We start from the raw sequence: 26,631 nt of genomic DNA, 5'->3' as shown, positions 1-26,631 counted from the left end.
TCGAGTCCGGCACATCGCTGATCGGGTTGACAGATTACTGGGAGGGGCTGGTGAGGACCCAGCAGTCATGGTGCACATTGGCACAAATGACAAAGTTAAAGGTAGGTGGAAGGTCCTTAAAGATGATTTCAGGGAATTAGGCTGCAAGCTGAAAGGAAGGACCTCCAAGGTGGTATTCTCTGAAATACTACCGGTACCACGTGCCACGCCAGAGAGGCAACGGGAGATTAGGGAGATAAATAAGTGGCTCAAGAACTGGTGTAGGAAGGAGGGATTTGGGTTCCTGGAGAACTTGGCCGACTTCACAGTTGGCTACAGACTCTTCGCTAGGGACCGGCTGCACCTCAGTGGGGAGGGTGCAGCTGTGCTGGGGGAGAAAATGGCTAGAAGGTTGGAGGAGTGTTTAAACTAGGGATTGGGGGGGGTATTCATTTTATAGGTGGGTAAGATAGTGACCTGGGCACAAATAAAGAAATTGGGGGTGGGGTTAGAACAGTCAATAAAGTAAGAAGGAATAGAGGTACAGAGAGATACATAAAATGAATGTACACTAATGCCAGAAGCCTCATCAACAAAATGGAGGAATTAGAATTAATTTTGTTGGAAAATAATTATGACATGGTAGGGATATCTAAGACGTGGACGAGAGCCATGACTGGGCAGTTAATTTACAGGGCTATAGTCTGTTCAGAAATGACCGTACAAACAAGCGATGGGGGGGGGGGTGTTTATATGTAAAATCATCCTTAAAATCCGTCTTGCGGGAGGATACAGGTGAATCTAATGAAAATGTAGAGTCCCTGTGGGTGAAGATAAGGGGAGGGGGAAAAAATAATAAATTACTGATAGGGGTTTGTTATAAGTCTCCAAAAAGAATGGAAGTAGCGGAGAATATCCTCGTAAAGCAAATAGATGAAGCAGCGACTCAAGGAGAAGTCATTATTATGGGAGACTTCAATTATCCTGAAATACATTGGGGGATAGAAACATGTAGTTCAAGCAAAGGTAATAGGTTTTTGACAACTATGAGAGACCATTACCTTTCACAACTGGTTCAGGACCCAACAAGAAGGGGGGCACTGCTAGACCTAATATTAACCAACAGGCCAGACCGCATATCAAATATACGAGTTGGGGGTCACTTGGGTAATAGTGATCACAAAATAATACATTTTCATGTAACCTTTAATAAGATGTGTAGTAGAGAGGTTTCAAGGACACTAAACTTCAGGAAGGCCAATTTCCAACGGTTGAGAGATGATCTTAGTGCAATAAACTGGGACGATATCCTGAAACATAAAACTACACAAAGCAAATGGGAGACATTTATTAACATCCTGAATAGGACCTGTGCACACTATATACCCTTTGGGAATAAACATGCTAGAAATAGGAGGAAACCACTATGGCTAAATAGAGCTGTAAGGGGCGCAATAAGTGACAAAAATAAAGCATTTAGGGAACTAAAGCAAGTAGGTAGTGATGAGGCATTAAATAAATATAGAAAATTAAATAAATTATGTAAAAAAGCAAATCAAGGCAGCAAAGATTGAGGCAGAGAGAATCATTGCCAGAGAAAGTAAAAATAACCCCAAAATATTCTTTAATTACATAAATAGTAAAAAATGATAGTGTTGGCCCCCTTAAAAAATAGTCTGGGTGAAATGGTGGATGAGGATGAGGAAAAAGCCAATATGCTAAATGATTTTTTTTCAACCGTATTTACACAAGAAAATCGCATGACAGAAAACATGATTAGTGATAACAAAAATTCTCCATTAAATGTCACTTGCTTAACCCATCAGAAAGTACGGCGGCGTCTAAAAATCAGTAAAGTTGACAAATCCCTGGGCCCGGATGGGATACACCCGCGAGTACTGCAGGAATTAAGTAACGTCATAGATAGACCATTATTTTTAATCTTTAAAGATTCCATAATAACAGGGTTTGTACCACCGGACTGTCGTATAGCAAATGTGGTGCCAATATTCAAAAAGGGGACAAAAACTGAACTTGGAAATTATAGGCCAGTAAGCTTAACCTCTACTGTGGGTAAAATCCTGGAGGGTTTCCTAAGAGATGCTATACTAGAGTATCTGAAGAAGAATAACCTCATGACCCAATATCAACATGGGTTTATGAGGGACCGTTCCTGTCAAACTAATCTGATCAGTTTTTATGAGGAGGCAAGTTCTGGACTGAACCAATTAAATGCAGTGGATGTTGTGTATATGGACTTTTTAAAAGCTTTTGATACGGTTCCACACAAAAGGTTGATACATAAAATGAGAACAATGGGGATAGGGGAAAATATATGTATGTGGGTTAAGAATTGGCTCAGTGATAGGAAACAAAGGGTGGTTATTAATGGAAAACACTCAGACTGGGTCTCAGTTAACAGTGGGGTACCACAGGGGTCAGTATTGGGCCCCCTTCTTTTTAACATATTTATTAACGACCTTGTAGGGGGCATACAGAGTAATATTTCAATATTTGAAGATGACACTAAACTCTGCAGGGTAATCAATACAGAGGAGGACAATTTTATATTACAGGAGGATCTATGTAAACTAGAAGCTTGGGCTGATAAATGGCAAATGAGCTTTAATGGGGATAAATGTAAGGTAATGCACTTGGGCAGTGGAAATAAAATGTATAATTATATGCTTAATTGTAACACACTGGGCAAAACTGTAGCTGAAAAAGACCTGGGTGTATTGGTGGACGACAAGCTTACGTTTAGTGGCCAGTGTCAGGCAGCTGCTGCAAAGGCAAATAAAATAATGGGATGCATTAAAAGAGGCATAGATACTCATGAGGAGAACATAATTTTACCTCTATACAAGTCATTAGTGCGACCACACTTAGAATACTGTGTACAGTTTTGGTCTCCGGTGTATAAGAAAGACATAGCTGAACTAGAGCGGGAGCAGAGAAGAGCGACCAAGGTTATTAGAGGACTGCAATACCAAGACAGGTTATTACACTTGGGGTTATTTAGTGTGGAAAAAAGAAGGCTTAGGGGTGATCTTATTACTATGTACAAGTATATGAAGGGACAGTACAAAGACCTTTCTACTGATCTTTTTACTCTGAGGCCAGAGACGGGGACAAGGGGGCATCTTCTACGTCTGGAGAAAAGAAGGTTTAATCATAATCACAGACGGGGATTCTTTACTGTAAGAGCAGTGATGTAATGAGTGATTCACTATTAAAATTTAAGAAGGGCATGGATGCCTTTCTTGAAAAGTATAATATTACAGGTTATATATACTAGATTCCTTGATAGGGCGTTGATCCAGGGAACTAGTCTGATTGTCGTATGGAGTCGGGAAGGAATTTTTTTCCCCAATGTGGAGCTTAGTGTTTGCCACATGGTTTTTTTTTGCCTTCCTCTGGATCAACATGTTAGGCTATGGGTTGAACAAGATGGACTTAGTCTTCCTTCAACCTTAAAAACTATGTTACTAACTTATTTTTTACAAAAGAGGGAAGTAAGTATGGGCAGCAAATTTTCACCGTCATTGGATTAATGTCCAAAAGGGAGGAGCAACACATTTACCATGAGAGCAAAATTTATAGCCCAAAAAAACCGTATGGTACGGTCGATTTATCGACAACCTCCTCCTGATGTGGGGAGGCACACAGGAGGAGGCTATGAAATTTACACAAAATCTCAACAACAATGATTTCAATTTGAGATTCACACTTTGTTTTGAAACCCCATAAAACACTGTACATGGAAATGTTGGTATCAAATAACTCCTGTCTTTGTGGTCTTACAAACAAGCTTTTATAAATGCCTCAAACTTCTAAGTGTGAATCAGACCTGAGATCTAACTTGATAGAAGATGACAATCCGGTGAAGACGGGAAACATATAGGCGGCCGGTGGTGATGTAGTCAGTGACTGACTCTGGCCAAATACGTTTATAGAGCCGTAGTGGAAGATGAAGATTTCGTCTTCATCATAAAGTAGTTATTTCTCATGTCACGTGTAATGAATATCTCCTGCAGTATTGCTAATGCCGATTCCAGTGTTGGTAAATGAGATGAGAATTAGCAATAAGGAAGATGAGTCTATGAGAAAGAAACTGCTTGTTGTCTGTGGCCTAAAATATATAGGCTTTATTAGTAGATGTAAAGAAAAAAACTAGATACTGTAAAACATAAATCTCCTCAAATGTTTCCCTTAATATGTCCAGTAATTGTATTATTACACAGGGTTTTTATGATGTTACATCTGCTCAACTTCTCATTCAGGTCTCTACAATATCGAATCCTCTCAGTGAAGATCTTCTATAGAGGAGAATTTTCCTGAATTACGCATTAAAGATGAATATGGACACAGACAAGATGGCTGAGAAAATATTACTCCTCACCCTAGAGATCCTCTTCCGGCTTACTGGAGAGGTGAGAGATTCTGATGACGTCACATTACATCACTCTTATCTATGGAAATAACAGATGGACAGAACTGGAGAGGTGAGGACTCTGGAAATATCTGTAGTGAGATTTATGAATGTGTCTCTCCGTAATCAGGATTACACAGTAGTGAAGAAGACCTCTAGTGAGCGCTGTCAGGACCCTTTGTCTGAGGGATGGTGGGGAAGAACCCTGAGCCCAATCACGGAGCTTCCACCTCACCACCTGATAGATGAGGACATCAATGACCAGAAGATCCTAGATCTCACCTACAAGATGATTGAGCTGCTGACTGGAGAGGTGACACTGCTAGGAATGAGAATGCTGGAACATTTTATAGTAAAGCTATGAAGGGATTGGGGGTATAACTCTATCATTGTGTGTGTCAGGTTCCTATAAGGTGTCAGGATGTCGCTGTCTATTTCTCCATGGAGGAGTGGAAGTATTTAGAAGAACACAAAGATCTGTAAAAGGATGTCATGATGGAGGTTCCCCAGCCCCTCACATCACCAGGTAATAGACAGGACTGAATACACATGGCCTATAATTGTCTATATGTAAAGAATGAATTCAGTCCCTGTATGTGCTTCCTCTAGATCTATCCAGTAAGAGGACAACACCAGAGAGATGTCCACGTCCTCTTCTTCCTCAGGACTGTAAACAAGAAGATCACAATATTCCTCAGGATCATCAGGTACATGGAGATAAGGTGTCATGAGATCTCTCCTGTGATGTGTATATGGCTGTGAAGGGCTTGTGTTCGGTCTTGTTTTATCCACCAGAATTATATGGTTTATACTTGTATAATGAGAATGGGGGAGATGGCTGGATTAGAGCTGATCATTAGTGATGAGTGAGTGTATTCATTAATATTCGCACGGATAGTACGGTATTCAGGTACTTGTTATATTGCGAGTATTTGTGTACTCGCCTTGCTATATTCGAATGTCCCGCCCTGCAGTTTTGGCGCCTCCTTTGCAGCCACTAAACATGCTGGGCTTTAAAACCAATCACAGTAATTTTTCAGACATCTTGGTTGTGGCATTACTGTGATTGGCTGGCCACCCAGCCTCATAGGGTCTATTTAAGCCCTGTCGTCGCCATTTTGTGCACATTGCGTCTGGAGCCTGCATTCTATAAGCATAGGGAGAGATCGCTGAGCTGCTAGGGAGAGTGTTTAGGCCTCTTGATAAAACAAAAGCCCTTTTAAGGACTACCTGCAGTGTATACTAGTTCTGTGTTTAAAGGAGCCGCTCACTAGCTCCATAATACCATCAAAAAATAGCTCTTTTCAGAGCTGAAGACACAACAAAGTCAGAGTACAAGGAGGGAGAGATTGTGTATTAGGTAGGAAGTGTATTAGGTAGTGTTCTTCCAGTGTCCATATTAAAACAGCTCTTGTCAGAGGCAAAGCAATATTTTGCCATCACACACAGAAGTAGCATTTTGTGCTGCCTTTTTTTTTAGCATCGGTCTATTTTCCCTTCTGTTTTAGGGGTCAGAGCCTACCTTCTGTCCATATTAGTCCACTTAAAAATAGTGTTTTGTGCCCTACACAAAGCAGTAGTCCAAATATTTGTTACTGCCTGCTACAAAGCACGCACCAGGCCATTTTAACCACTATTTTTGGGGTGTCAGCCTGCCTTCTGTCCATATTAGTCCACTTAAACAATCATTGAGTGCCATACACAAAGCAGTAGTCCAAACATTTCCTACTGCTTGCTACAAAGCACGCACCAGGCCATTTTAACCACTATTTTGGCTGTGACAGCTAGCTTGGCTTGTGCCATCAACATCTGAAATTCTGTCAACAAAACCCAAAATGCCAAAAAGACTTGTTAAGGTACGTGTCAGTTGTGCGTGAGAAGGCACTCAGTCTGTGTCAGGTCAGAAGAAGCTTGATTCATCCACTATGTTCCTGGAAAAATTTTCCGGTCTGGAACGTAAACGTGTGTGGAAGCCACAAGAGTGGGAGCAGATTCTGTCTTGGATAGCAGACAAGGTCTCTACGCATTTGTCAAGCAGCAACAAATCTTCCACGACCACACAGTCTACTGTGGATACAGAAGGCTGGCCCATCCAATCCTGAAGCTGGTTCTCCTTCCTCCAACCATTATCAGTCAACATGAGACATATGACCCCAAGCTTGGCCACTCCGAGGATCTGTTTGGTACGTATCCTTTGGTTGGCTCTGTGCAGCATTGAAGAGGGACAAGAGGAGGTGGCGTGCCTTGATGCTTATGTATTTGAGGACCTATGGCCAGAAGAAAGACACTTGGCGGAACATCATTTTTTGTCTCCAGAGGTGGAGGCTGACGATGAGACACAGTTGCTTTCAGGTCAGCCTACAATGTCAACTGGGAAGGAGGATAAGATGGAAGACGAGGTAGTCGATGATGAGTCCACTGATTCGAGCTGGACCGTTGGCATGCATAGCCATGGCAGAAACACAGAGGAAGATGGATATGTAGCACCAACATAGGCACCAACGGGTCGTGGTTTGCCCAGAGTGAGAACTGGGTCATCTGTTCCCAAGAGCACCCCCTCTGTGCGCCAAGTCAGGGCAAAGGGGCGTTCAGCTGCTGTGTGGAATTTTTTTTTCTGAAAGTCCTTCAGAGAAAAACATTATAGGCTGTAGCATCTGCCATACCAAGTTGAGCAGAGGCCAGGGCAAAGGCAATCTACATGCTCACTTTCCAAGGCTCATGTTCGATGCTTGGAAACCTATTCAGGAGACTTAAATACAAAACAAAAGACATCAGCCCACCACCTGGATATAGGAGTACTACCGGACTAAGGCACCCTGAAGGAAAAGCCCCTCCAGAGAGGGGCCGCCCTCCGGGCAGCCAGTCTTTCATACTCCAGAGAACGTACCTTCACCAGGTCACCTAGGATGTTCCTACAAACTTCATCTGCACTTAGGATTTTACTCTGCGTCGAAACTAAAACATGTGCGTTCCACATGAAATACCTGACCACACTTAGTATGAATAAAGTGGTTCGGTCCCTTCTCCCAAGGTCTCCGAACGCTCCATAGGCCCACCCGGCATAGGACAGAGTAGCCTGCCGTGGCCAACCAATGGAAGCTCCCACCCTGTTGTACACCTCTGTATTAAAGGGACAATGAAGCAGGAAGTGCTCCATGCTTTCCAGCATGTTAGCACAAGCCTCACGGGGGAGCAATTCCTGTCCTCGGAGCTCCTGTACTTCAAATTGCCCCTTACACACAGCTTACCTTGGAAGCAGCGCCAAGTCAAGTCACAGTACTTCTTGGGGATCCTGCTAGAATTTAACAAACTGAACCCAAACTCCAGATCCCGACTTGGGCAGTTCTTGAGGACCAATGGACTCTGAAAATGAGAAAGCAAGACCTTCCTATAGAGGAGTTTCCTCGGGAGGGACCTCACCTCCCATATTCCCAGACCCCACCGATGGATCATTTTTAGAACCGGGGTAACATAAGCCGGGAGATGCCCATGCACTGTGCGAGGATCTTTCAATCTTCCCCCTGAAGATTGATGGCTGAAACCATCCCTTGCAGGATAATACCCATGGAGGAGCCCTCTCCTTCCAGAGGTTTGCCACGTTAACTTTCAAGAAGGTGTTCACTAGGAACACAACCGGGTTCACCATATCCAATCACCCTAGTCTCCTCGTGCGGTAAGTGACCTCCCGCTGGACTAGGTTCAGTCTATTCCCCCATAGCATCTGGAAGAACAGACTGTAGACCCGTGTCCAGAGAGGCTTTGGCAAGACACAGATTCTGCCCAGGTAGATTAGCAAGGGGAGCAGGAAAGCTTTGCACAAGCCAACCCTTTCCCCCAGGCTCAAAGACCAACCCTTCCATTGGTCCACTCTTTGGGCGACACCTTTGATTCTGCCTTCCCAGTTTTTCATGGGGTAATCACCCTGGACGAATTCAGTGCACAGGACTTTGGCGTGTTCTTTGGGTTCGGGGAGGGTGTCCAGAAGATCAAACCCGGGATCTCCGCTTCCCAGCCAGAGATTTTCACACTTATCCTGGTTGACCTTGGACCCGGATGCCTCCGATTAGCGCTCCACTTCTGACATCACCACCATTGCCTCCTCTTGCGACGAAACAAATACGGTGACATCGTCCACGTAGGCCACTACCCTCAAGATAGCCTCCGGCACCGCCTTGCCCATCCGAACCCCTTCCAACGATCCACAATCGATCCTTCTAAGGAAGGGTTCAATTGCAAAGGCGTAAAGCAAAGGGCTAAGAGGACAGCCCTGACGGACATCAGATCCTACCCTGAAAGGTTGTCCAATCCACCCATTTGTTTCAATTGACATCTCTTGTGTTGGAGCCATGATTCATGTCAGTCCACTTGGTGCAACAGCTCTCCAGGGTGTGATCACTCCTTTTTAGATGCAGACACCCGAGCATATCTAATTTGACGCAGGTGTTAGTTTTGGAAATGAAAATTTACAGGGTGATTCCATCATTTTTTCCCTCTGCTTGGTCTGAAAAAAATTACCCTTACTGAGTACCACATTTTTAATCTTGATTTCTTTTAGTGTTTCTTAAAGCCCTAAAGTTGCCATTTGAAATGACTTTAGTTTTGTGCCATGTCTGTGATCTTCTTTTTTTCAACAACATTAAACAACTGAATGAACATCCTCCAAGCCCGGTGATTCCATAATTTTTGCCAGGGGTTGTACAATGGAATCGTTTAAGAGGGCCGTTGTAGATCAGTTGCTGAAAACATCACCCTCAGATAATGCTGGTGGCAGAGGTACCAGCTCTTTTCAACACCAAGGGATAATGGGGAGAGACATGAACACCAGCTCCAACGAAGGTGGAGGGAAAATGTGCCCAAATTGGTAAATTTTCAACAAAACAGCAAGGGCTATCTGTGCCTATAAAAATGCTAAGGAGGGATAAGTTGCAGAACATGGTCAAGGGTTACTTTAAGTGACCATACGTGTGTCCTTTCTGACGCTTCTGTTCCCTTTAATTATTGAGTGTCTAAGCTGAACACTTGGCCCAACCTCTCTTTATATGCCTTGGAGGTGCTGGCCTGCCCTGCTGCTAGTGTGGTGTCTGAGCATGTTTTCAGTTCCGCTGGGGAAATCATCACTGATAGGCTCAGACGCCTCTCCACGGAAAATGCAGACAGACTTACTTTGATTAAATTCAACAAGGACTGGATATCTCCACAATTTGTATTCCCTCCAGATGACAGCAAGCCAACCTAAATTCCCCAAAAATGCAGATTCATGCTACTGCTGTTAACGTCACCCCCTTCTCATAAACAGATTCCTTGCTTCGTCAACCATGACTCAGCCCATAGGGCTAATTTTTACAAACTTTGCACATCGTGCAGTGGACAAACCAGGACAGTATTCCTTCTCCAGCCTAACTACGATTTGTGATTGGAGACCCTTGGAATGGTGGCTTCCTGCATCAACCATGACTCAGCCCATAGGGCTAATTTTTACAAACCCTATGCACATTGTGCAGTGGGCAAATCTGGAATGTATATTGGTCCTACCAAACTAATATTTGTCATTGGAGGTTGGAGGCCCTTCTCACATTGTGATTGAGATAGGGGATACATATTCAATAGAAATTTACACTGACTGTTGATGACCGACTGATGGCCCTCTGAAAATTTGAATTGAGGGCCACAACTACTACAGTACTCCATCGTAGATAATGTTTGACAAGGGAGGCCCTTGTCAAGGAATCTCCCTGCAGTTATGACACAGCCCCCAGGAGTAATTTTTGGAAGTACGATGCACATTCTGCACTGGACCAAGTAGTACAATATCAAGAAGTCTTCTCTTCCTATATAATCTGGGGAATATTGACAATCAAAATTTCTGAGCCATTTGGAGAAGCTTCACCAACCCATCCTGGAGAGGAGCACCATATATCCTTTGTCCATTGACTTGCACAAGTGATATATTTGAGCTCGTCATCCAGTTAACTAGTGCAGCTTTATTTTTCCGGTTCACTAAGTTCAGCCATACCTGAAGATCGCAGGCTGTACTCACTGCTACCTTCTAGTACTCCACGTCTCTTGGCTTTTTTTCTCTGTAGTCCCTGCCCCTAAATGAGTTAAATAATACAGTGAGGGCCCTACAATATGAGCAAGTGAGGGCACTCTCAGATGTACACGAGCAACCTCCAAAATCTCTAGAGTAGGGCACTTCAAAATGTATGTTACAGGGCCACATGAGGGCTCTTACAAAACTCAGCTTTCCTGCCTACTGCAGGGCCTCTGAACATTTGAATTTAGGGCCGCAGTATCACATGGTGGTGGAGGTGGAGGAGGAGGGTCAAGCCCAACGCTACAATGGGCACATTGTAAACTGCTATTGAATGTGTATTCCACTATCTGAGTGTCAATGATGGAGGGACCGTCCAAATGTCTTAAGTAACAGCTGTCCCTCCAAATCGCATGTTACAGAGCCACCTGAGGCCTCTCAGGTCAAAGATCTACATACCTACTGATGCTTTCTACCTGTGCTTGTAAAGTGCTGGGGAATAGCAAACTGAAAAATGATTCATGACAGAGGGACCTACAAAATGTATAAGTCAGTGCCCTCCCAATTGTAAAAAGAAAAAAAAAGCCACAGCAGTATGTGTGAACAAAGGCTAAAAGGGATATTTTTTTGGCTTCTCTGGTTTATTTAGCCTTATATACAAGTGATTGTGCAGGAAAAACTGTTTCTTAACCTTTTTGACCTGTTAAATGCAATTTAGGTTAGGTTTGGTAGTTGTTCTTGTGTGTCTGTAAAAGTGGCGTAATACTGCGACAAACTTATTCCCAGAAACCATATGTGAGTCAGAAATGCATGCAGGCTCATTCTCCAGGCTCTTCTCATTCTGTTTCATCACTTTCCCATCCATTTCAGCCTTTTCCTCAGGCCCCCAGGCCCCTTTGTATAGGGTCTAGCAGAAAATTACTCGCATTTCCCATTGACTTACATTGTACTCGCTATTCGGAACGAATACGCAATTTTTACAAAGTACTCGTTACGAGTATAGCGATTTACGAATATTACAGTACTCGCTCATCACTACTGATCATAGATGTGACTTCTCCATCTGTCTGTGACTTGTACAATATTTCTTTCAGGGTGAAGATCTGACCCATATTAATACTACAGAGACATATGTGAGGGGTGATGAGCGGTGTAAAGAGGAGATTCCTACATATGACTACCCAGGTGAGTAATAACCACTAAATACAGAGAAGTCACAGATTCTTCTCAGTCACAGGCTGTGGCTGGTTTACCGGTCATGTAGTCTAGCTGTATCACAATCATGTGATCACCATTTTGCACCTATACCAAAACATTCTCCTCCACCAAAAACTGTTCAAATAACTTTGGACATTGAAACTCCTTTTCTATAGAACTTACAAACTCTCACCTGCCCAGGTCTGTAAACTACCAAGCCAAATGACAGCATATGTAGAAAGTGCTGACAAGTTAGAAAATCACTTGAAGAAAAATATTATGTAAGAGAAAGTGGAGGGTAATGATGCTATTGGCTTCCTAGAACCCTGATATCTTATTAGATGAATATACCTTCTCTCCCTTCTGTGGCGCTGAATGTGCTCATATGGTCCCTACAATACCAGGTCCAGTCTTTCTGGCCAAACCTCGCTTTTATGATCGGCAATATTAAACATTCAGTGAGGGCCAAGTATGAATTTCTGTATGATAACAGAGTTTCCCTTTACCGTTACTTTTCAATTTCTTTTTAAACCAAATTACTTCAAATAGATAAAGTATACAAAAAACATTACACCTGTGCCATGATATATCTCTAAGCTGTGAGTGGCTGATGGCTGTAAAAAATGTATTCATGCCTGCAGGAGATATGTTGGCATGACTCGAGCCCTGGTTTCATGTATTCACTCCGCGACATAAATAATATTATCAATCCTAAAGAATTTAGATACAATTTATCCTTAAATGGGGAGCACTAATACTTTCTCTGCTCTTCTGGTCAGGACTCATAAGTAGCTCCAATGGTCTACCATAAATAAGTGCAACTCTGCCAGGAGCTACCAAGAAGCATACTCTAATTACCCCAGAGAGGTTTCACCACTAGTTACTCTCTCTCTCTCTTTTTTTTGATCTTTTCATTACATGTGTTATTGTTTATAGTCAAAGTTTTGCCCTACACCCTTTAACCCCTCTACATGGATCTGTACTTACACAAAGACCCTTAGGATTGGACTTAGTGTTGCCTGCTGTTCTGTGGTGTGACATGACAAGAATAATAGTCAGGTTGCTGGATCAGAACCAGAAGGGCAGAGAAAATACAAATTCAGAAGACACAATAGTAGTCAGTAAACGTGCTGGGATCACAAGAAGAAACTAAGAAGAAAATACACAACACGGAAGCTGAACACAGAAGACTTAACCAGCGGAGAACAAGGCTGTATCAGGCAGCTTCCGGCATTATGCGTGAACTTTAGTAGGGTGTGGTGCTTTCCATTTGAGTTAAGTGGGGAGCATATGTGACTTTGGAAGAGCTGATTTTGCTGGATTGGTTTATGGAAGCCATGTTGCTTTTCAAGCATTTTTGAGCCACTAATGATGTGGAAACCTCTGTTTTTCCGTTGACAGATTATGGACCTGAGTGGAGGCTTGTTTTTTGTGATATGAGTAGAAATTTTTATTGGTATAATTTTCGCATATTTCATATTTGGGAGGCAGAATGAACAAACAGTTGAACACCAAACTCTACTGGTTCATGCTATGAGGTTTTCTATTAGACTGTGAACTGTCATTGTCTTGGTGAATAAATCAATATTTTTACATAACTTGCCATTTGTACTAACAGTTTAAGTAGAAATGTTCAAAAATATAAATTTCAAAAATATTTTATTCAAATATATATTTTTTTACTTAGCAGATGACTGTACTAGGAGATCAGAGGGACAGCCGATATCTTCAATTTTCAAATCAGATGAGCTGGAGATCTCACAGGATACAATTGAAGGGAATGCTATTACTCCAAATATACCATCATCCCTTTACAGCAAAGATGTGTCATTTGATCCTTTGAAACAGGTCCTATCTTCTGATTCATTACCAACTACTAAGGAAAATCAAAGTCACAAAATAAGCATTAAAAAACTAACTGCTTCTAAAGCTAAGATGCCATTTGCACGGTCAGAATATGGAAATAGTTTTCCCCTCAAAAAGTTTTTTCTTAAACATCAAAAAATTCACACAGCAAAGAATAGATTTTCATGTTTCAAGTGTATGAAATGTTTTAACAAGAAATCAAGTTTTCTTAGTCACCAAAGAACTCACACAGGGGAGAAGCCTTTTTCATGTTCAGAATGTGGGAAATGTTTTAACCAGGAATTAGATCTTGTTACACATCAAAGAACTCACACAGGGGAAAAACCTTTTTCATGTTCAGAATGTGGGACATGTTTTACAGGGAAATCAAATCTTGTTAAGCACCAGAGAACTCACACAGGAGAGAAGCCTTTTTCATGTTCAGAATGTGGGAAATATTTTACAGAGAAATCAAATCTCGTTAAGCACCAGAGAACTCACACAGGAGATAAGCCTTTTTCCTGTTCAGAATGTGGGAAATGTTTTAACCAGAAATCAGATCTTGTTACACATCAGAGAACTCACACAGGGGAGAAGCCTTTTTCCTGTTCAGAATGTGGGAAATGTTTTAACCAGAAATCAGATCTTGTTACACATCAGAGAACTCACACAGGGGATAAGCCTTTTTCATGTTCAGAATGTGGGAAATGTTTTACAGTGAAATCAAATCTCCTTAAGCACCAGAGAACTCACACAGCAGAGAAGCCTTTTTCCTGTTCAGAATGTGGGAAATGTTTTAACCAGAAATCAGCTCTTGTTAGACATCAGAGAAGTCACAGAGGGGAGAAGCCTTTTTTATATCCTTAATGTGGAAAATGTTTTACTTGAAAAGACACACTTTTAGCAAGAAAAAATCATGCTAATAAGTGAGTGCGTCCTATAGACTGAAGGTAGCTTCCTGTGACCGAGAACAATGAGTGTCCTTCCTGATCAGTGAGAGAATTGATCTCGCCTCAAGCCCCACACTTATCTAACTGATTGGTGCTGAAGAGGAGAGGAAGGTACTGGGACCTGTACAGAGGCTGCGCGTCTTGACTGAGCAGCTGAAGAATCTAGCTCATGGACCTTTCAGATCATGTAACACTGTTTTACATATTTGTAAAAGTTGTCAGGTTCCGTTATGAACTTAGCCATTTCTTAATGAATTTGACCTCCTGAATTCAAATTGGACAATGAGTTTTTCATTTTACTGCTACATATAATTTAATGATAAAAGTTCCAGTACTTTGAAACATTATTATTTCAATAAATATACAGATGCAGAATATTTTGTTATGCCAATTTTCTGATATTTAGAGAAAACTTAGAAACAATTCAAATAACTAAAACCTGTCTAAACCCTATTGCGAATTTAAACAGTTACAGAAATTGCACTACAAAATAGTCCTCATTCAGTGACAACTGTTTTTTTGCTTGTTTCTTGTACTCCTGTATCGGGTCATCTCTTAAAATTATACAACAGTAATCTGCAAGCATTGATGGATTTCATCTTCCTTGATATCTTTTCTCCATAGTTGCAATATCTTCGTTACATTTCTCACCATCCTCGTCTCTCACTACTCCACAGTTTGGTGGAAAAAAAGTCTAATTTCTTATATTGTAATCATTAAGGACATGTTACAGCCAAGATCCTTACATGTTTTGAGTAGAAATAACACCAACTCTTCATAGTTACTGTATCTGCTCTTGAGTTTCCCAAAAAGTTAGTTACCACAAATGCAAATGTAAACCATACAGACTTTTCCTTGCCCTGGAACAAATGAAGAAACTGCTCATCTTGAAGAAGCTTACGAATCTGAAGTCCAATAAAGACTCCTTCTTTTATATTTGCTTCACTTATCCTTGGAAAGTTATCAATCAGATTCATGAATGCTTTTACCTTTTTATCCATAGCCTTTACGAAGTTCTTCATCAGGCCCAACTTGATAAGATTTTGTTACCACCATTGCCTAGGTGGATCCTCGACTTCTGGATGCAGGACAGTTTACTCCCTTGCTCAAGTGAATGTTGGAGAGGCCAGTCCCTTTTTTTGTAGCCATATTCTTTTGCACGACTATCCCACTCACACAGAAAGCAGCAGTACTTGTGTGCAACAACCCTGACGACATATGTGAACAAGCAGATGTAGGAGCTCCGTCCGAGCATCTAGCTATTTATCCAATATAGGACCTGATGACCATCTTGAAAATCGGCATACATCTACCAGTTAATTGTCTGAGTGTGGAAGTAGTTTGCTCCAGGGGAAAAAAATGACCAGGAAAAGCCACATAAAGACTGCGGGAGAAGCAGGTTCTCAGCTCTAAGATGACACCACGGTTGTCACGCTGGAGACAGATTGAGCAGGGGAGACGAGGAGGAGGGAAGTGGTGGCCTTGCTGTAGCAATTTGCCTGCACAGAAACACAGGTCTCAGCAGGTGACAGTGGCCTTATAACAGCTACCCCACACCTGTGCACGGGCTACAAGTGGAGGAGTTGGGTGTGCAGGAGATGGGAGAGGCAGCCTCTTTGAAGGGGATGAAAAGACCACAAAATTGCATGTGGCACAATACTCACTGCTCCACGGCCTAACCTGCACCAATGGGACATACAGGTACCTGAGTAACCTACTTTAAAAGATGTTTTCATTGCAGTGGTAAATTGTAAATTCTCTCTCTGCTTTCAATGTACATTTTGGTGGTCTTAAAGATGAGACAGCAGGTATATGACTCAAACTGCAGAAAATAGAGCAGGGGCAGTGGAAGGCTAAGTCATTGCCATTGAGGACCAGATAGCCGATAAAAGCAATGAGAACAGGCTTGCAGAACAGCAAATATCAGCACTGCTGGCAGAAACAGATGATCTTGAAAATAGGTCAAGGCTCAAAGATATACCACTTATTGGTGTGCCTGAAAAAAATAGAAGGCTCCTTTCCTACTGAATTCTTTGAAAACTGGCTGAAATTAATAATCAGGCTTGAAACCTTAACCCTCCTATAAGCTGTAGAACGAGCTCATAATGTGCTCATTTAACAAATTAATTAAAGGAAGCGTGGAATTAATTTATAATGATATTTATTTTCCTTCTAATAAAATTATACAGTAATTGATAAAAGACACACATATCAGTATAATGCCACAAAATAATATTCTGACATATGAAACACGACAAATGGACTGTAACAAATATAATAAACTAAAATAACATTTAGAGGAATTCGGATAAGAGCATTTTAGCTCATCAAAAGACATATTAAATAAAATAAATAAAACAAGATTTTTTTTTGACATACAATGAACTACAAGTTTTTTACAAACTTTTCTCCTACCCTTGGATTTGCTTTTCTTTTTAATCTTTTGTTAATTCCTAAATACACATAGCTGCTTAATGAGTAAAGAACACAGGACACAGTGGTTTTCCCTATAGAGACATAGGTTCTAGCCCAACTCTTGCTATTAGAATAAGTGAATAAATACATTTATTTTAGCGAACATTTGAACTTATATATATATATATTATTTTTAAATCATGTCGAATAGGTTTGTAGTATATGAATTGTTATACATTTTTTTGGAGGTATTTCTTTATATAACTGAAATGCACGCAATCCAGTGAACTTTGACACAAGTCAGTTATGTGTTGATTTGGAGCCTTAATTCAAAACTCAAGCCTTTACACTGTCTTGCACAGTTTTGTCAGTATGTAGTTGTTTCCTGAAGAAGTGCTTGTCACTTTTAAACGCATTTAATAAAAACAGCAATTTAATAAACCTTTCTGAATTGATGTTTTCAGTGAACCAGCAGCGTGGGAAGCATCCATAAATTTCTCCAGATCCTGATATTCAATGATATACCCTGCCAAGTTAAGGGTGGTAGCCCGAGGTACTGTGCACTTTATTCAAGATTCATAAACCCTTCACTGGCTCAATATGAATGAGAGGCAAATACGCCGGGATCACATTTGAGATGTTAAAAGTTGAAGATCCTGTGGTACAAACCCTAATTCTTCAAAAACACAGTGATTCGCAAGTATATGGGAAGAAGTGTGTCCTTGCTTGTTGGACAGTTCTTTACAAATGTTGTTTTTTTCTTCAGGTTCTATTATGATTATATCACATTTTTCTTGCCTAATTGGGGTTGAATTATCCCCCAAGGGGGCTTAGGTTCTAGGTGGGATTCTCCCATATGTTTAACAGTGACTGAGCCGCCATTTTTTCTACTTTAAAAGCGACAGCTATGGAAATACTTCGCCCAGTCTCTCACCCAGAGAAAGGTGTTTTATATCTGACTATTATGGTTGGGGTTTTATAGAGAGGGGGAGGTCTTTTTTATTTTTTTGGATATGTTTTATATTGTCGACAATCTTGTAATATGCGCTTTACAAGCTATGTAAAATGGAAATGCTCTGCTGATAGGATATTGGAAACGACATATCTACTGCATTAAATATGGCGGGGTCAGTGCACATAGCTGGAATGTAAGGGGTCTTTCTTCTAGTGTTAAAAAACAGGTGATCTTTCAGTATCTTCAAATGGAAAAACCTGCCTTGATTTGTCTGCAAGAAACACATCTTACCTCTGAGAAACTTCATCTACTAAACAAGAAGTGGTTACTGCCGACTATCACTCCACACACTATATTAGTTCATCCTTTAAAGGGAAGGTGCCATCAAAACATTTTTTTTCAACAATTGAAAAAATGTAAAGCATTAATGTTTTAATTTTTTTCAAAAATATTATCATTTGTTTTTAACTAAATAAAATATGAAAAATAATTTTAAAAGGTTTGGTATTTCCACTTTTAAACACTAAGGGGAGCAGCTGCTGATATTTGACATGAAAACCTAGTGTACAACTAGCTCACATTACGGACTGCAGTAAATTGGGGCTGGATCTGCTCTTCTGTGTGTGATGTCGCTCCTCTCCTCCCCTTCTGGGTGTTTGTAACAGGATAAGAGAGGATGAAGTTTAGGATCACAGTGTGGAGCCATTTTGTTGGTGACTGCCAGTTATATTGACGAGTATAGTGTCACTAAGGACAGCTGGCAGCACCGATTCTGTTAGATGGTGCTGATAGCTGTATCATAAGCTGGGATTAGATATGCGGAGTGTATCGTGTATGATTAGATACGCTTAGAGTAACACGCTGGGAATAGATACAGGTCTCAATGTAGTGTATCATATGTGGCTGATGTGGGGCCTGTGAGCCGGTTGAGGGGGAGGGGCCCATCTCCAGTTCCCCTGCCCATCCTCACAAATTGAACTGTATTGACTTGTTGCCGATACAGTTGAAAGCAATGTTGAGTGAGGGAGTGTGACGCTCCCATCGATCCCCCTCTGCGTCTTACGTCACTGATGCAGGCACTGACAGCGGGGGCGATGACGTCACTACATGGAGTCCACTGTGCTGAGATGTGCGGGCCCCTCGCTACAGAGACCGGAGTAGCGGGAGAACAATGAGTTCATTATAGTGTATAGAGGCCAATGGGCAGTGCATTCTACTCTGTGGAGGCCAATGGGGAGTGCATTCTATTCTGTGGAGGCCGATGGGGAGTGCATTCTACTCTGTGGAGGCCGATAGGGAGTATCACGCATGATGATGGAATTGGATACATCGGTCTGGGGAACAACGCACATGATGGGATGAGATACACCGGTCTGGGGAACATCGCACATGATGATGGGATTAGATACACCGGTCTGTGTAGTATCGTGCATGATGATGTGATTAGATACACGGGTCTGGGGAGTATCACACATGCAGGGGTTAGATAGCTTTTCACTTTATACTGTATTTTTTACTTGAAGTTTTGATCATCTGATCTCTACTGTAACATACCTGGCGGCGTGCTGGCATGGCTTACCATCTCCCACCATGCAATACCGCCATCTTACCTATCAGTCCAGGCTGCACACTTTGCTCCAGTGCCTGCTGTGTGCATGTCTCTTGTCTGATTGCTTAGGGAGGCGGCGCGGTTACTGCCTGATTCTTGTAGTTACTGTGTGCGCACTCCTAATGGGTCCCCAGCCTATTGTTGTGAGTCACTGGATACTTAAACCCCCTCCACCCAGTAGGAGGTGCTTGAGCAACACTTTTGTGTTCTGTGCAACTGAGTTGCCAGGTCCTGTCCTGTATCTTGTCTGTTTCCGCTACTTGTCCACTCGCTACTTCATTGTAAGTCCCTTGTGTGTATCTGCTCTGCTTGTCTACCGCACCTGCGGGTTTTACTCTGCTCTGCTTGTCTACCGCACCTGTGGGTTTTGCTCTGCTCTGCTTGTCTACCGCACCTGGGGGTTTTGCTCTGCTCTGCTTGTCTACCGCACCTGTGGGTTTTGCTCTGCTCTGCTTGTCTACCGCACCTGCGGGTTTTGCTCTGCTCTGCTTGTCTACCGCACCTGTGGGATTTGCTCTGCTCTGCTTGTCTACCGCACCTGCGGGTTTTGCTCTGCTCTGCTTGTCTACCGCACCTGTGGGATTTGCTCTGCTCTGCTTGTCTACCGCACCTGTGGGTTTTGCTCTGCTCTGCTTGTCTACCGCACCTGCGGGTTTTGCTCTGCTCTGCTTGTCTACCGCACCTGTGGGATTTGCTCTGCTCTGCTTGTCTACCGCACCTGCGGGTTTTGCTCTGCTCTGCTTGTCTACCGCACCTGTGGGATTTGCTCTGCTCTGCTTGTCTACCGCACCTGCGGGTTTTGCTCTGCTCTGCTTGTCTACCGCACTTGCGGGTTTTGCTCTGCTCTCCTTGTCTACCGCACCTGCGGGTTTTGCTCTGCTTTGCTTGTCTACCGCACCTGCGGGTTTTGCTCTGCTCTGCTTGTTTACCGCACCTGTGGGTTTTGCTCTGCTCTGCTCATTTACCGCATCTGCGGGTTTTGCTCTGCTCTGCTTGTCTGCCGCATCTGTGGCTCTGTTCCTGTATCCCAGTCTGTACTGGTCCCTATCCTGCCTGTGTTCCTACCTGCCAGTACCCACCTGTCTGCATACCAGCCGTGCCTGCCAGTACCCACCTGTCTGCATACCAGCCGTGCCTGCCAGTATCCACCTGTCTGTATAGCAGCCGTGCCTGCCAGTACCCACCTGTCTGCATATCAGCCGTGCCTGCCAGTACCCACCTGTCTGCATACCAGCCGTGCCTGCCAGTACCCATCTGTCTGCATACCAGCCATGCCTGCCTGTTCCTGCATTCCCCGGTGTGGGCAAACAGCTGTGACCGGGGTCTGACCTGGAGTAGCACCTGGTCCCTCTGCTCGGTTCCTCCCTGGTTCACGGAGTCGACTGAGCCGCCGTGCGACCTTGGTCGGACCAAGTTGATACTTAGTCACGCCCCTCCAGGCACTCCTCGATTCATGGTCCAGTGGCATTACCAACCACACTCACGCCAGTCAGTCCGGGCGTGTGTGTAACATCTACTATACATAGCCAAATACACATGCGCTCATACACACAGGAAAATAGAAAAATTCTCACACACAGAAAAATGCACACGCACGCTCACACACACAGAAAAATGCACACGCACGCTTACACACAGAAAAATACACATGCATGCTCATACACACAGGAAAAAACACATGCACGCTCATACACACAGAAAAATACACATGTGGTGTAATACATGACCCCGCTCTGTCCACTTCTATGGGAGCAGTGGTGTAATATGTGACCCCGCTCTGTCCACTTCTATAGGTGCAAGGGTGTAATAAGATAGAATAGATAAATGTCCTGTAAATATATAAATTTCACATGCCCCATATAATAAACTTGCACTCTTTAGTGCCTTTCATGTTGCACTAAAAGGCGTTTACCCTAATAAATGACAAAAACAGCGCCTATTATTAGCAACCAGCCAAGGTAAAGCAGACAGCTGTGGGTTTATATTATCAGACTGGAACGGTACCTGGTTATTGGGCCCTACCCAGCCTAAAAATAACAGCCCGCAGCCGCACCAGAAGTGTTGCATCACATTAGATGCGAGAATTCTGGTGCTTTGTCCGCCTCTTCCTGATTGCCCTGGTGTGGTGGCAATCAGGGTAATGGAAGTTGGGGTTGATGACAGCTGTGATTTGTCAAAAATCACAGCTGCCATCAACACTTGGGGTTAGTAATGGAGAGGCGTCTATAAGACACCCCCACTACTAACCCACTAATGGAAAAAAGGTCCGACGTAGTCCATGGTGTTCCCATGACGACCCCCGAATCCGACGTCCAAAGGCTATGGAGCCTTGTTCAGAGAACGAGGCTTTATAGGCCGTAGCAGCAGCCACTCTGAGGCCACTGTGCTCCACGAGACCCAGCGGCTGTGATGAGTAGTGGCGTCAGTAACTACACCGCTCATCAGAGTCGCGGAACCCTCTGTATAATGGCCCCATATAGTTCCCCACAGTTTAATGGCCCCTTATAGTCATCCATACAGTATAATGGCCCCATATAGTCCTCCATACAGTATAATGGGTCCACATAGTCCTCTATACAGTATAATGGCCCCATATAGTGACCTACACTATAATGGCCCCATATAGTGCACTACAGTATAATGTCCCCATATAGTGCACCATACTATAAAGTGCCTCACATATTGCTCCACAGTGTAATGGTGTCATATAGTGCCCCCACAATAGAATGTGCCCCATAAAGTGCATCCTGGTGTATATGGCCACCATCATCCTCCTCCCTGCGTGTATGGTCCCCATCATCCACCTCCCTGCGTGTATGGCCCCCGTCATCCTCCCTGCATGTATGGCCCCCATCCTCCTCCCAGCGTGTATGGCCCCCATCCTCCTTCTGGCGTGTATGGCCCCTATCATCCTCCTCTTCCCTGCGTGTATGGCCCTCATTCTCCTCCTCCCTGCATGTATGGCCCCCATTCCCCTCCCGGCATGTATGGCCCCCATCCTCCTGCTGGCATGTATGGCCCCCATCTTCCTCCCAGCGTGTATGGCCTCTATCATTTTCCTCCCAGCGTGTATGGCCCCCATCATCCACCTCCCTGCGTGTATGGCCCCATCATCCCCCTCCCTGCGTGTATGGCCCCCATCATCCACCTCCCTGCGTGTATGGCCCCATCATCCCCCTCCCTGCGTGTATGGCCCCCATCATCCACCTCCCTGTGTGTATGGCCCCCATCATCCACCTCCCTGCATGTATGGCCCCCATCATCCACCTCCCTGCGTGTATGGCCCCCATCATCCTCCTCCCTGCGTGTATGGCCCCCATCATCCTCCTCCCTGCGTGTATGGCCCCCATCATCCTCCTCCCTGCGTATATGGCCCCCATCATCCTCCTGCCTGCTTGTATTGTTGAGGGAGGGCACCAACGTCCCTTCACAGTTGACCAAGTGAGTGTCAAATTATTATGTTATAAGGTTGATTGCAATCCAATAGAAAACCAGACGGAGGCAAGCTCTGTATGGGGGGATTCAAGAATCTCTGCCCCCGTTTATTTCTACTTAGCATTTTATATTGTTTTGAGTTTATTAATGTCCAATCATCTACAGCCGTACTACAGTACTACAGGCTTGAGCCAATGTTAGTGCAATTATTACGGAAACACATATATGGACATATTATCGTTAGTTCGAAGCACGCTGGAAATATACAAGGTTACCCATCCTGGCTCAGACTAGTCAGATAACGACAGCAGGAAGATAGTTTGGTCATGCGCAGTGCATGACCAAACGATCTTCTCCCTGTGCAGCGCTGACAGCCTGCATAGCACAGGTATGGTGCTCCATTCCTGTGCTATGCAGGCGATCGGAATAAAAAAAAGTGAAAGCCCCACAGTGGGACAAAGTATAAAAGTAAAAAAAGTATCAGAAAGTGAAAAAAAAATTAAAAATTGTAAAAATATAAAAAAAAAATAATGTACCCATCAATAAATATTATGAAAAAAAACAAAACAATAAAAGTACACATATTTGGTATCGCCGCGTCCGGAACGACCTGACCTATAAAACTGTCCTACTAGTTAGCCCCTTCAGTGAACAAGGTAAAAAAATAAATAAAAAACGAAGCAAAAAACAATGCTTTATCACCATACAGCCAAACAAAAAATGGAATAACACGCGATCAAAAAGACGAATATAAATAAAAATGTTACCGCTGAAAATGTCATGTTGTCCCGCAAAAAACAAGCCGCCATACAGCTCCATCATCCGAAAAATCAAAAAGTTCCAGCTCTCAGAATAAAGCGATGCAAAAAAATGTTTTTTTCTATAAAATAGCTTTTATTGTGTAAAAGCGTCAAAAACAGAAAAATGATATAAATGTGGTACCGCTGTAAACGTACTGACCCGAGGAATAAAGCTACCTTATCAATTTTACCACACGCGGAACAGCATAAAAAAATTTTAAAATAATAATTCCTGAATTGTTGGTTTTTGTTTATTCTGCCTCCCAAAAATCAGAATAGAAAGCGATCAAAAAATGTCACGTGCCTGAAAATGGCACCGATAAAAACGTCAACTCATCCCACAAAAAACAAGCCATCGCATGACTCTGTCGGCCAAAATATGGAAAAATTATAGCTCTCAAAATATGGCGATGCAAAAACTAGATTTTACAAAAAATGCGTCTTTTAGTGTCTGACAGCTGTCAATCATAAAAACCCGATATGATTCTGGCATCGCTGTAATAGCACCGACCCGAAGAATAAAGACGTCTAATCACTCATACCGCACGAGGAACGGCGTAAAAAATAAACTCTCGGGTTAGGGTTGTGCTAGGATTAGGGTTAGGGTTAGGGTTGGGTTGGGAATTTTTTCAAAAGTAAAAAAAAAAGATGACGATATGGCGACTAGTGTTGAACACAAGTGCTCGCTACTTGAGTTTGCATCGGGTACTTGGGTATGCACTGAGTATCGCGGGTGCTCGAGTCTCCACCCCATATGCTTCGCGGCCAAAAAATCCTTGCGGGGATTGCCTGCCATGCACGAGCGATCCCCGCATGTTTTTTTTTTGGGTGTCTAATAACCGTGAAACATGTGGGTGGGGACTCGAGCATGTCACTCGAGCATGCGCGATACATGGTGCATACCTGTGTACCCGATGCAAACTCAAGTAGCGAGCACTTGCGCTCAAGACTAATGACAACTTATTTAATATGATGACCTAATGTTATCAAATTCTGTGTCATACCTCTGGGTACAAAATGTTCACTATAACCCTTGATAAAATCTTTGAGGAGTGTAGTTTCCAAAATGGTGTCACTTGTGGGGGGTTTCCAATATTTAGGCACATCAGGGGCTCTCCAAACGCGACATGGCGTCCGCTCTCGATTCCAGCCAATTTTGCGTTCAAAAAGTCACAGTGCTCCTTCACTCCTGAACCCTGCCGTGCGCCCAAACACTGTATTTTCCCCACATATAGGGTATTGGCGTACTCAGGAGACATTGAAGAAACGTTTTTGGGGTCCATTTTCTCCTCTTACCCTTGTGAAAATAAAAAATTGAGGCTAAAACATCATTTTTGTGGAAAAAGTTTGATTTTTTTTATTTTCACGGCTCCATGTTATAAACTTCTGTAAAGGACTTAGGGGTTCAGGGTGCTCACCACACATCTAGATAAGTTCCCTGAGGGGTCTAGTTTCCAAAATGGTATCACTTGTGGGGGTTTTCCACTGTTTAGGCACATCAGGGGCACATCCGCTAATTATTCAAGCAAGTTTTACATTCAAAAAGTCAAATGGCGCTCCTTCCCTTCCGAACCCTGCCGTACGCCCAAGCAGTCGTTTTCCCCCACATATGGGGTATCTTCTTGCTCAGGAGAGATTGCACAACACGTTGCATGGTGCAATTTCTCCTGTTACCCTGAAAATGCAAAAGTGGGGGCTGAAAAAACATTTTTGTGGGAAAAATGTGAACATTTTATTTTCACGGCTCAATGTTATAAACTTCTGTGAAGCATCTGTTGGTTCAAGGTGCTCACCACACATCTAGATAAGTTCCCTGAGGGGTATAGTTTCTAAAATGGGGTCACTTGTGGGGGGTTTCCACTGTTTAGGCACATCAGGGGCTCTCCAAACGCAACATGGCGTCCACAGTGGACATACTGAAAGTGTTGGAGGAATACTATGCAAAAGCTGTATACTTCTCAATTTCAACCCTCAGAACAACATACCCAGACCTTCCTAGATAAAGCTCAGCTCCCGATCCTTTCCTTAGACTCTCAGAATTTATTAGACGAACTACTTGATATTGAAGAGCTGGAATGGGCACTGAGCTCAATGGCCAACAATAAAGCACCGGCAATGGACGGTCTTCCAGTGGAAGTATATGAGATATAAGGAAGTATTACTACCAGTATTATAGGAGGTATACAATTCAAAGGGGGATCATTGCCACATCCATGCACGAAGCCATAATTACAGTGTTACCTAAACAAGGCAAGACCCCCAGCTTGCTGGCATCCTATAGACTCATCTCTCTTTTACCAGTAGACGTCAAACTTCTTGCTAACAGACTCTCAAAAGTAATCTCAATAATACACCCCGATCAGTCTGGGATTATGCCAAATAAGTCCACAGCGATCAATCTCAGAAGGCTTTATATTAATATACAAGCAAGGGCTGATAATATTGGTCATAGGGGGATCCTGTCTTTGGACACAGCTAAGGCCTTTGACAGCGTAGAATGGCCATATTTGTGAGCTACATTGCGGCAGATGGGCTTTGGTGACAAATTTATATAATGGGTGCAATTGCTTTATTCTGACTCAAAGGCCAAAATAAGAGCGAATGGCTCTATGGCTAATCGATTTTTGTTGCACAGAGGTACAAGACAAGGGTGCCCCCTGTCTCTCTTATTGTTTTCAATAGCAACTGAACCTCTTACGGCAGTAATTAGTAAAATGTCTGAGATAAATGGATTTAAATATGGGACCAAGGAAGAGAATGTGGCATTGTTTGCCGATGATTTACAATTATTCCTTGGGAATGCTCGGGGGTCTCTGGACAGCATGATGGCGACTATCTCTAGCTGACTTATTCCTTCCAAAGACCATACTAAGGACTAGGGAGCACTTATTATGAGTGGAGTAATGGCCATTCGGGCAAACAGGAAAGAGAAAGGAAAATTAAAAAAAATGGGGATGATCACCATAATTACAATAAAATGGCG

The 26,631-nt window shown here is 43.0% G+C and overlaps 1 protein-coding gene across 3 annotated transcripts; it reads left to right on the top strand.

Moving 5' to 3' along the window:
• Positions 1-4,827: 4,827 nt before the first annotated feature.
• On the top strand, positions 4,828-17,973 carry LOC141238545 (uncharacterized). Of its 3 annotated transcripts, XR_012304015.1 has the most exons (5): positions 4,828-4,937; positions 5,021-5,118; positions 11,537-11,627; positions 13,327-16,135; positions 17,314-17,973. XR_012304015.1 is itself a non-coding variant. In XM_073668442.1 (4 exons), exons 1-4 carry the CDS (start codon positions 4,904-4,906, stop codon positions 14,349-14,351), a joined length of 1,245 nt encoding a protein of 414 aa, XP_073524543.1. In that variant the 5' UTR covers positions 4,828-4,903; the 3' UTR covers positions 14,352-16,455. The 3 variants fall into 3 exon arrangements, 2 of the variants coding, with proteins under 2 accessions (XP_073524543.1, XP_073524541.1); XM_073668442.1 differs by lacking the exon at positions 17,314-17,973 and having other exon boundaries at positions 13,330-16,455; XM_073668440.1 differs by lacking the exon at positions 17,314-17,973 and having other exon boundaries at positions 13,327-16,455.
• Positions 17,974-26,631: the final 8,658 nt, after the last annotated feature.

The sequence above is a fragment of the Phyllobates terribilis genome, unplaced genomic scaffold (assembly GCF_046119375.1).
Source record: "Phyllobates terribilis strain yellow unplaced genomic scaffold, ASM4611937v1 Scaffold_754__1_contigs__length_715743, whole genome shotgun sequence".
Classification (NCBI taxonomy): domain Eukaryota; kingdom Metazoa; phylum Chordata; class Amphibia; order Anura; family Dendrobatidae; genus Phyllobates; species Phyllobates terribilis.
This window is presented reverse-complemented; position numbering and strand designations above follow the sequence as displayed.

Excerpts from the sequence above, each read along its gene's own strand:
- LOC141238545 (XM_073668440.1), top strand. The coding sequence starts at position 4,904 with ATGATGGAGGTTCCCCAGCCCCTCACATCACCAG. Across the intron at positions 4,938-5,020 it reads CCAGCCCCTCACATCACCAG|ATCTATCCAGTAAGAGGACA; the intron begins GTAATAGACAGG and ends TGCTTCCTCTAG. Across the intron at positions 5,119-11,536 it reads ATATTCCTCAGGATCATCAG|GGTGAAGATCTGACCCATAT; the intron begins GTACATGGAGAT and ends TATTTCTTTCAG.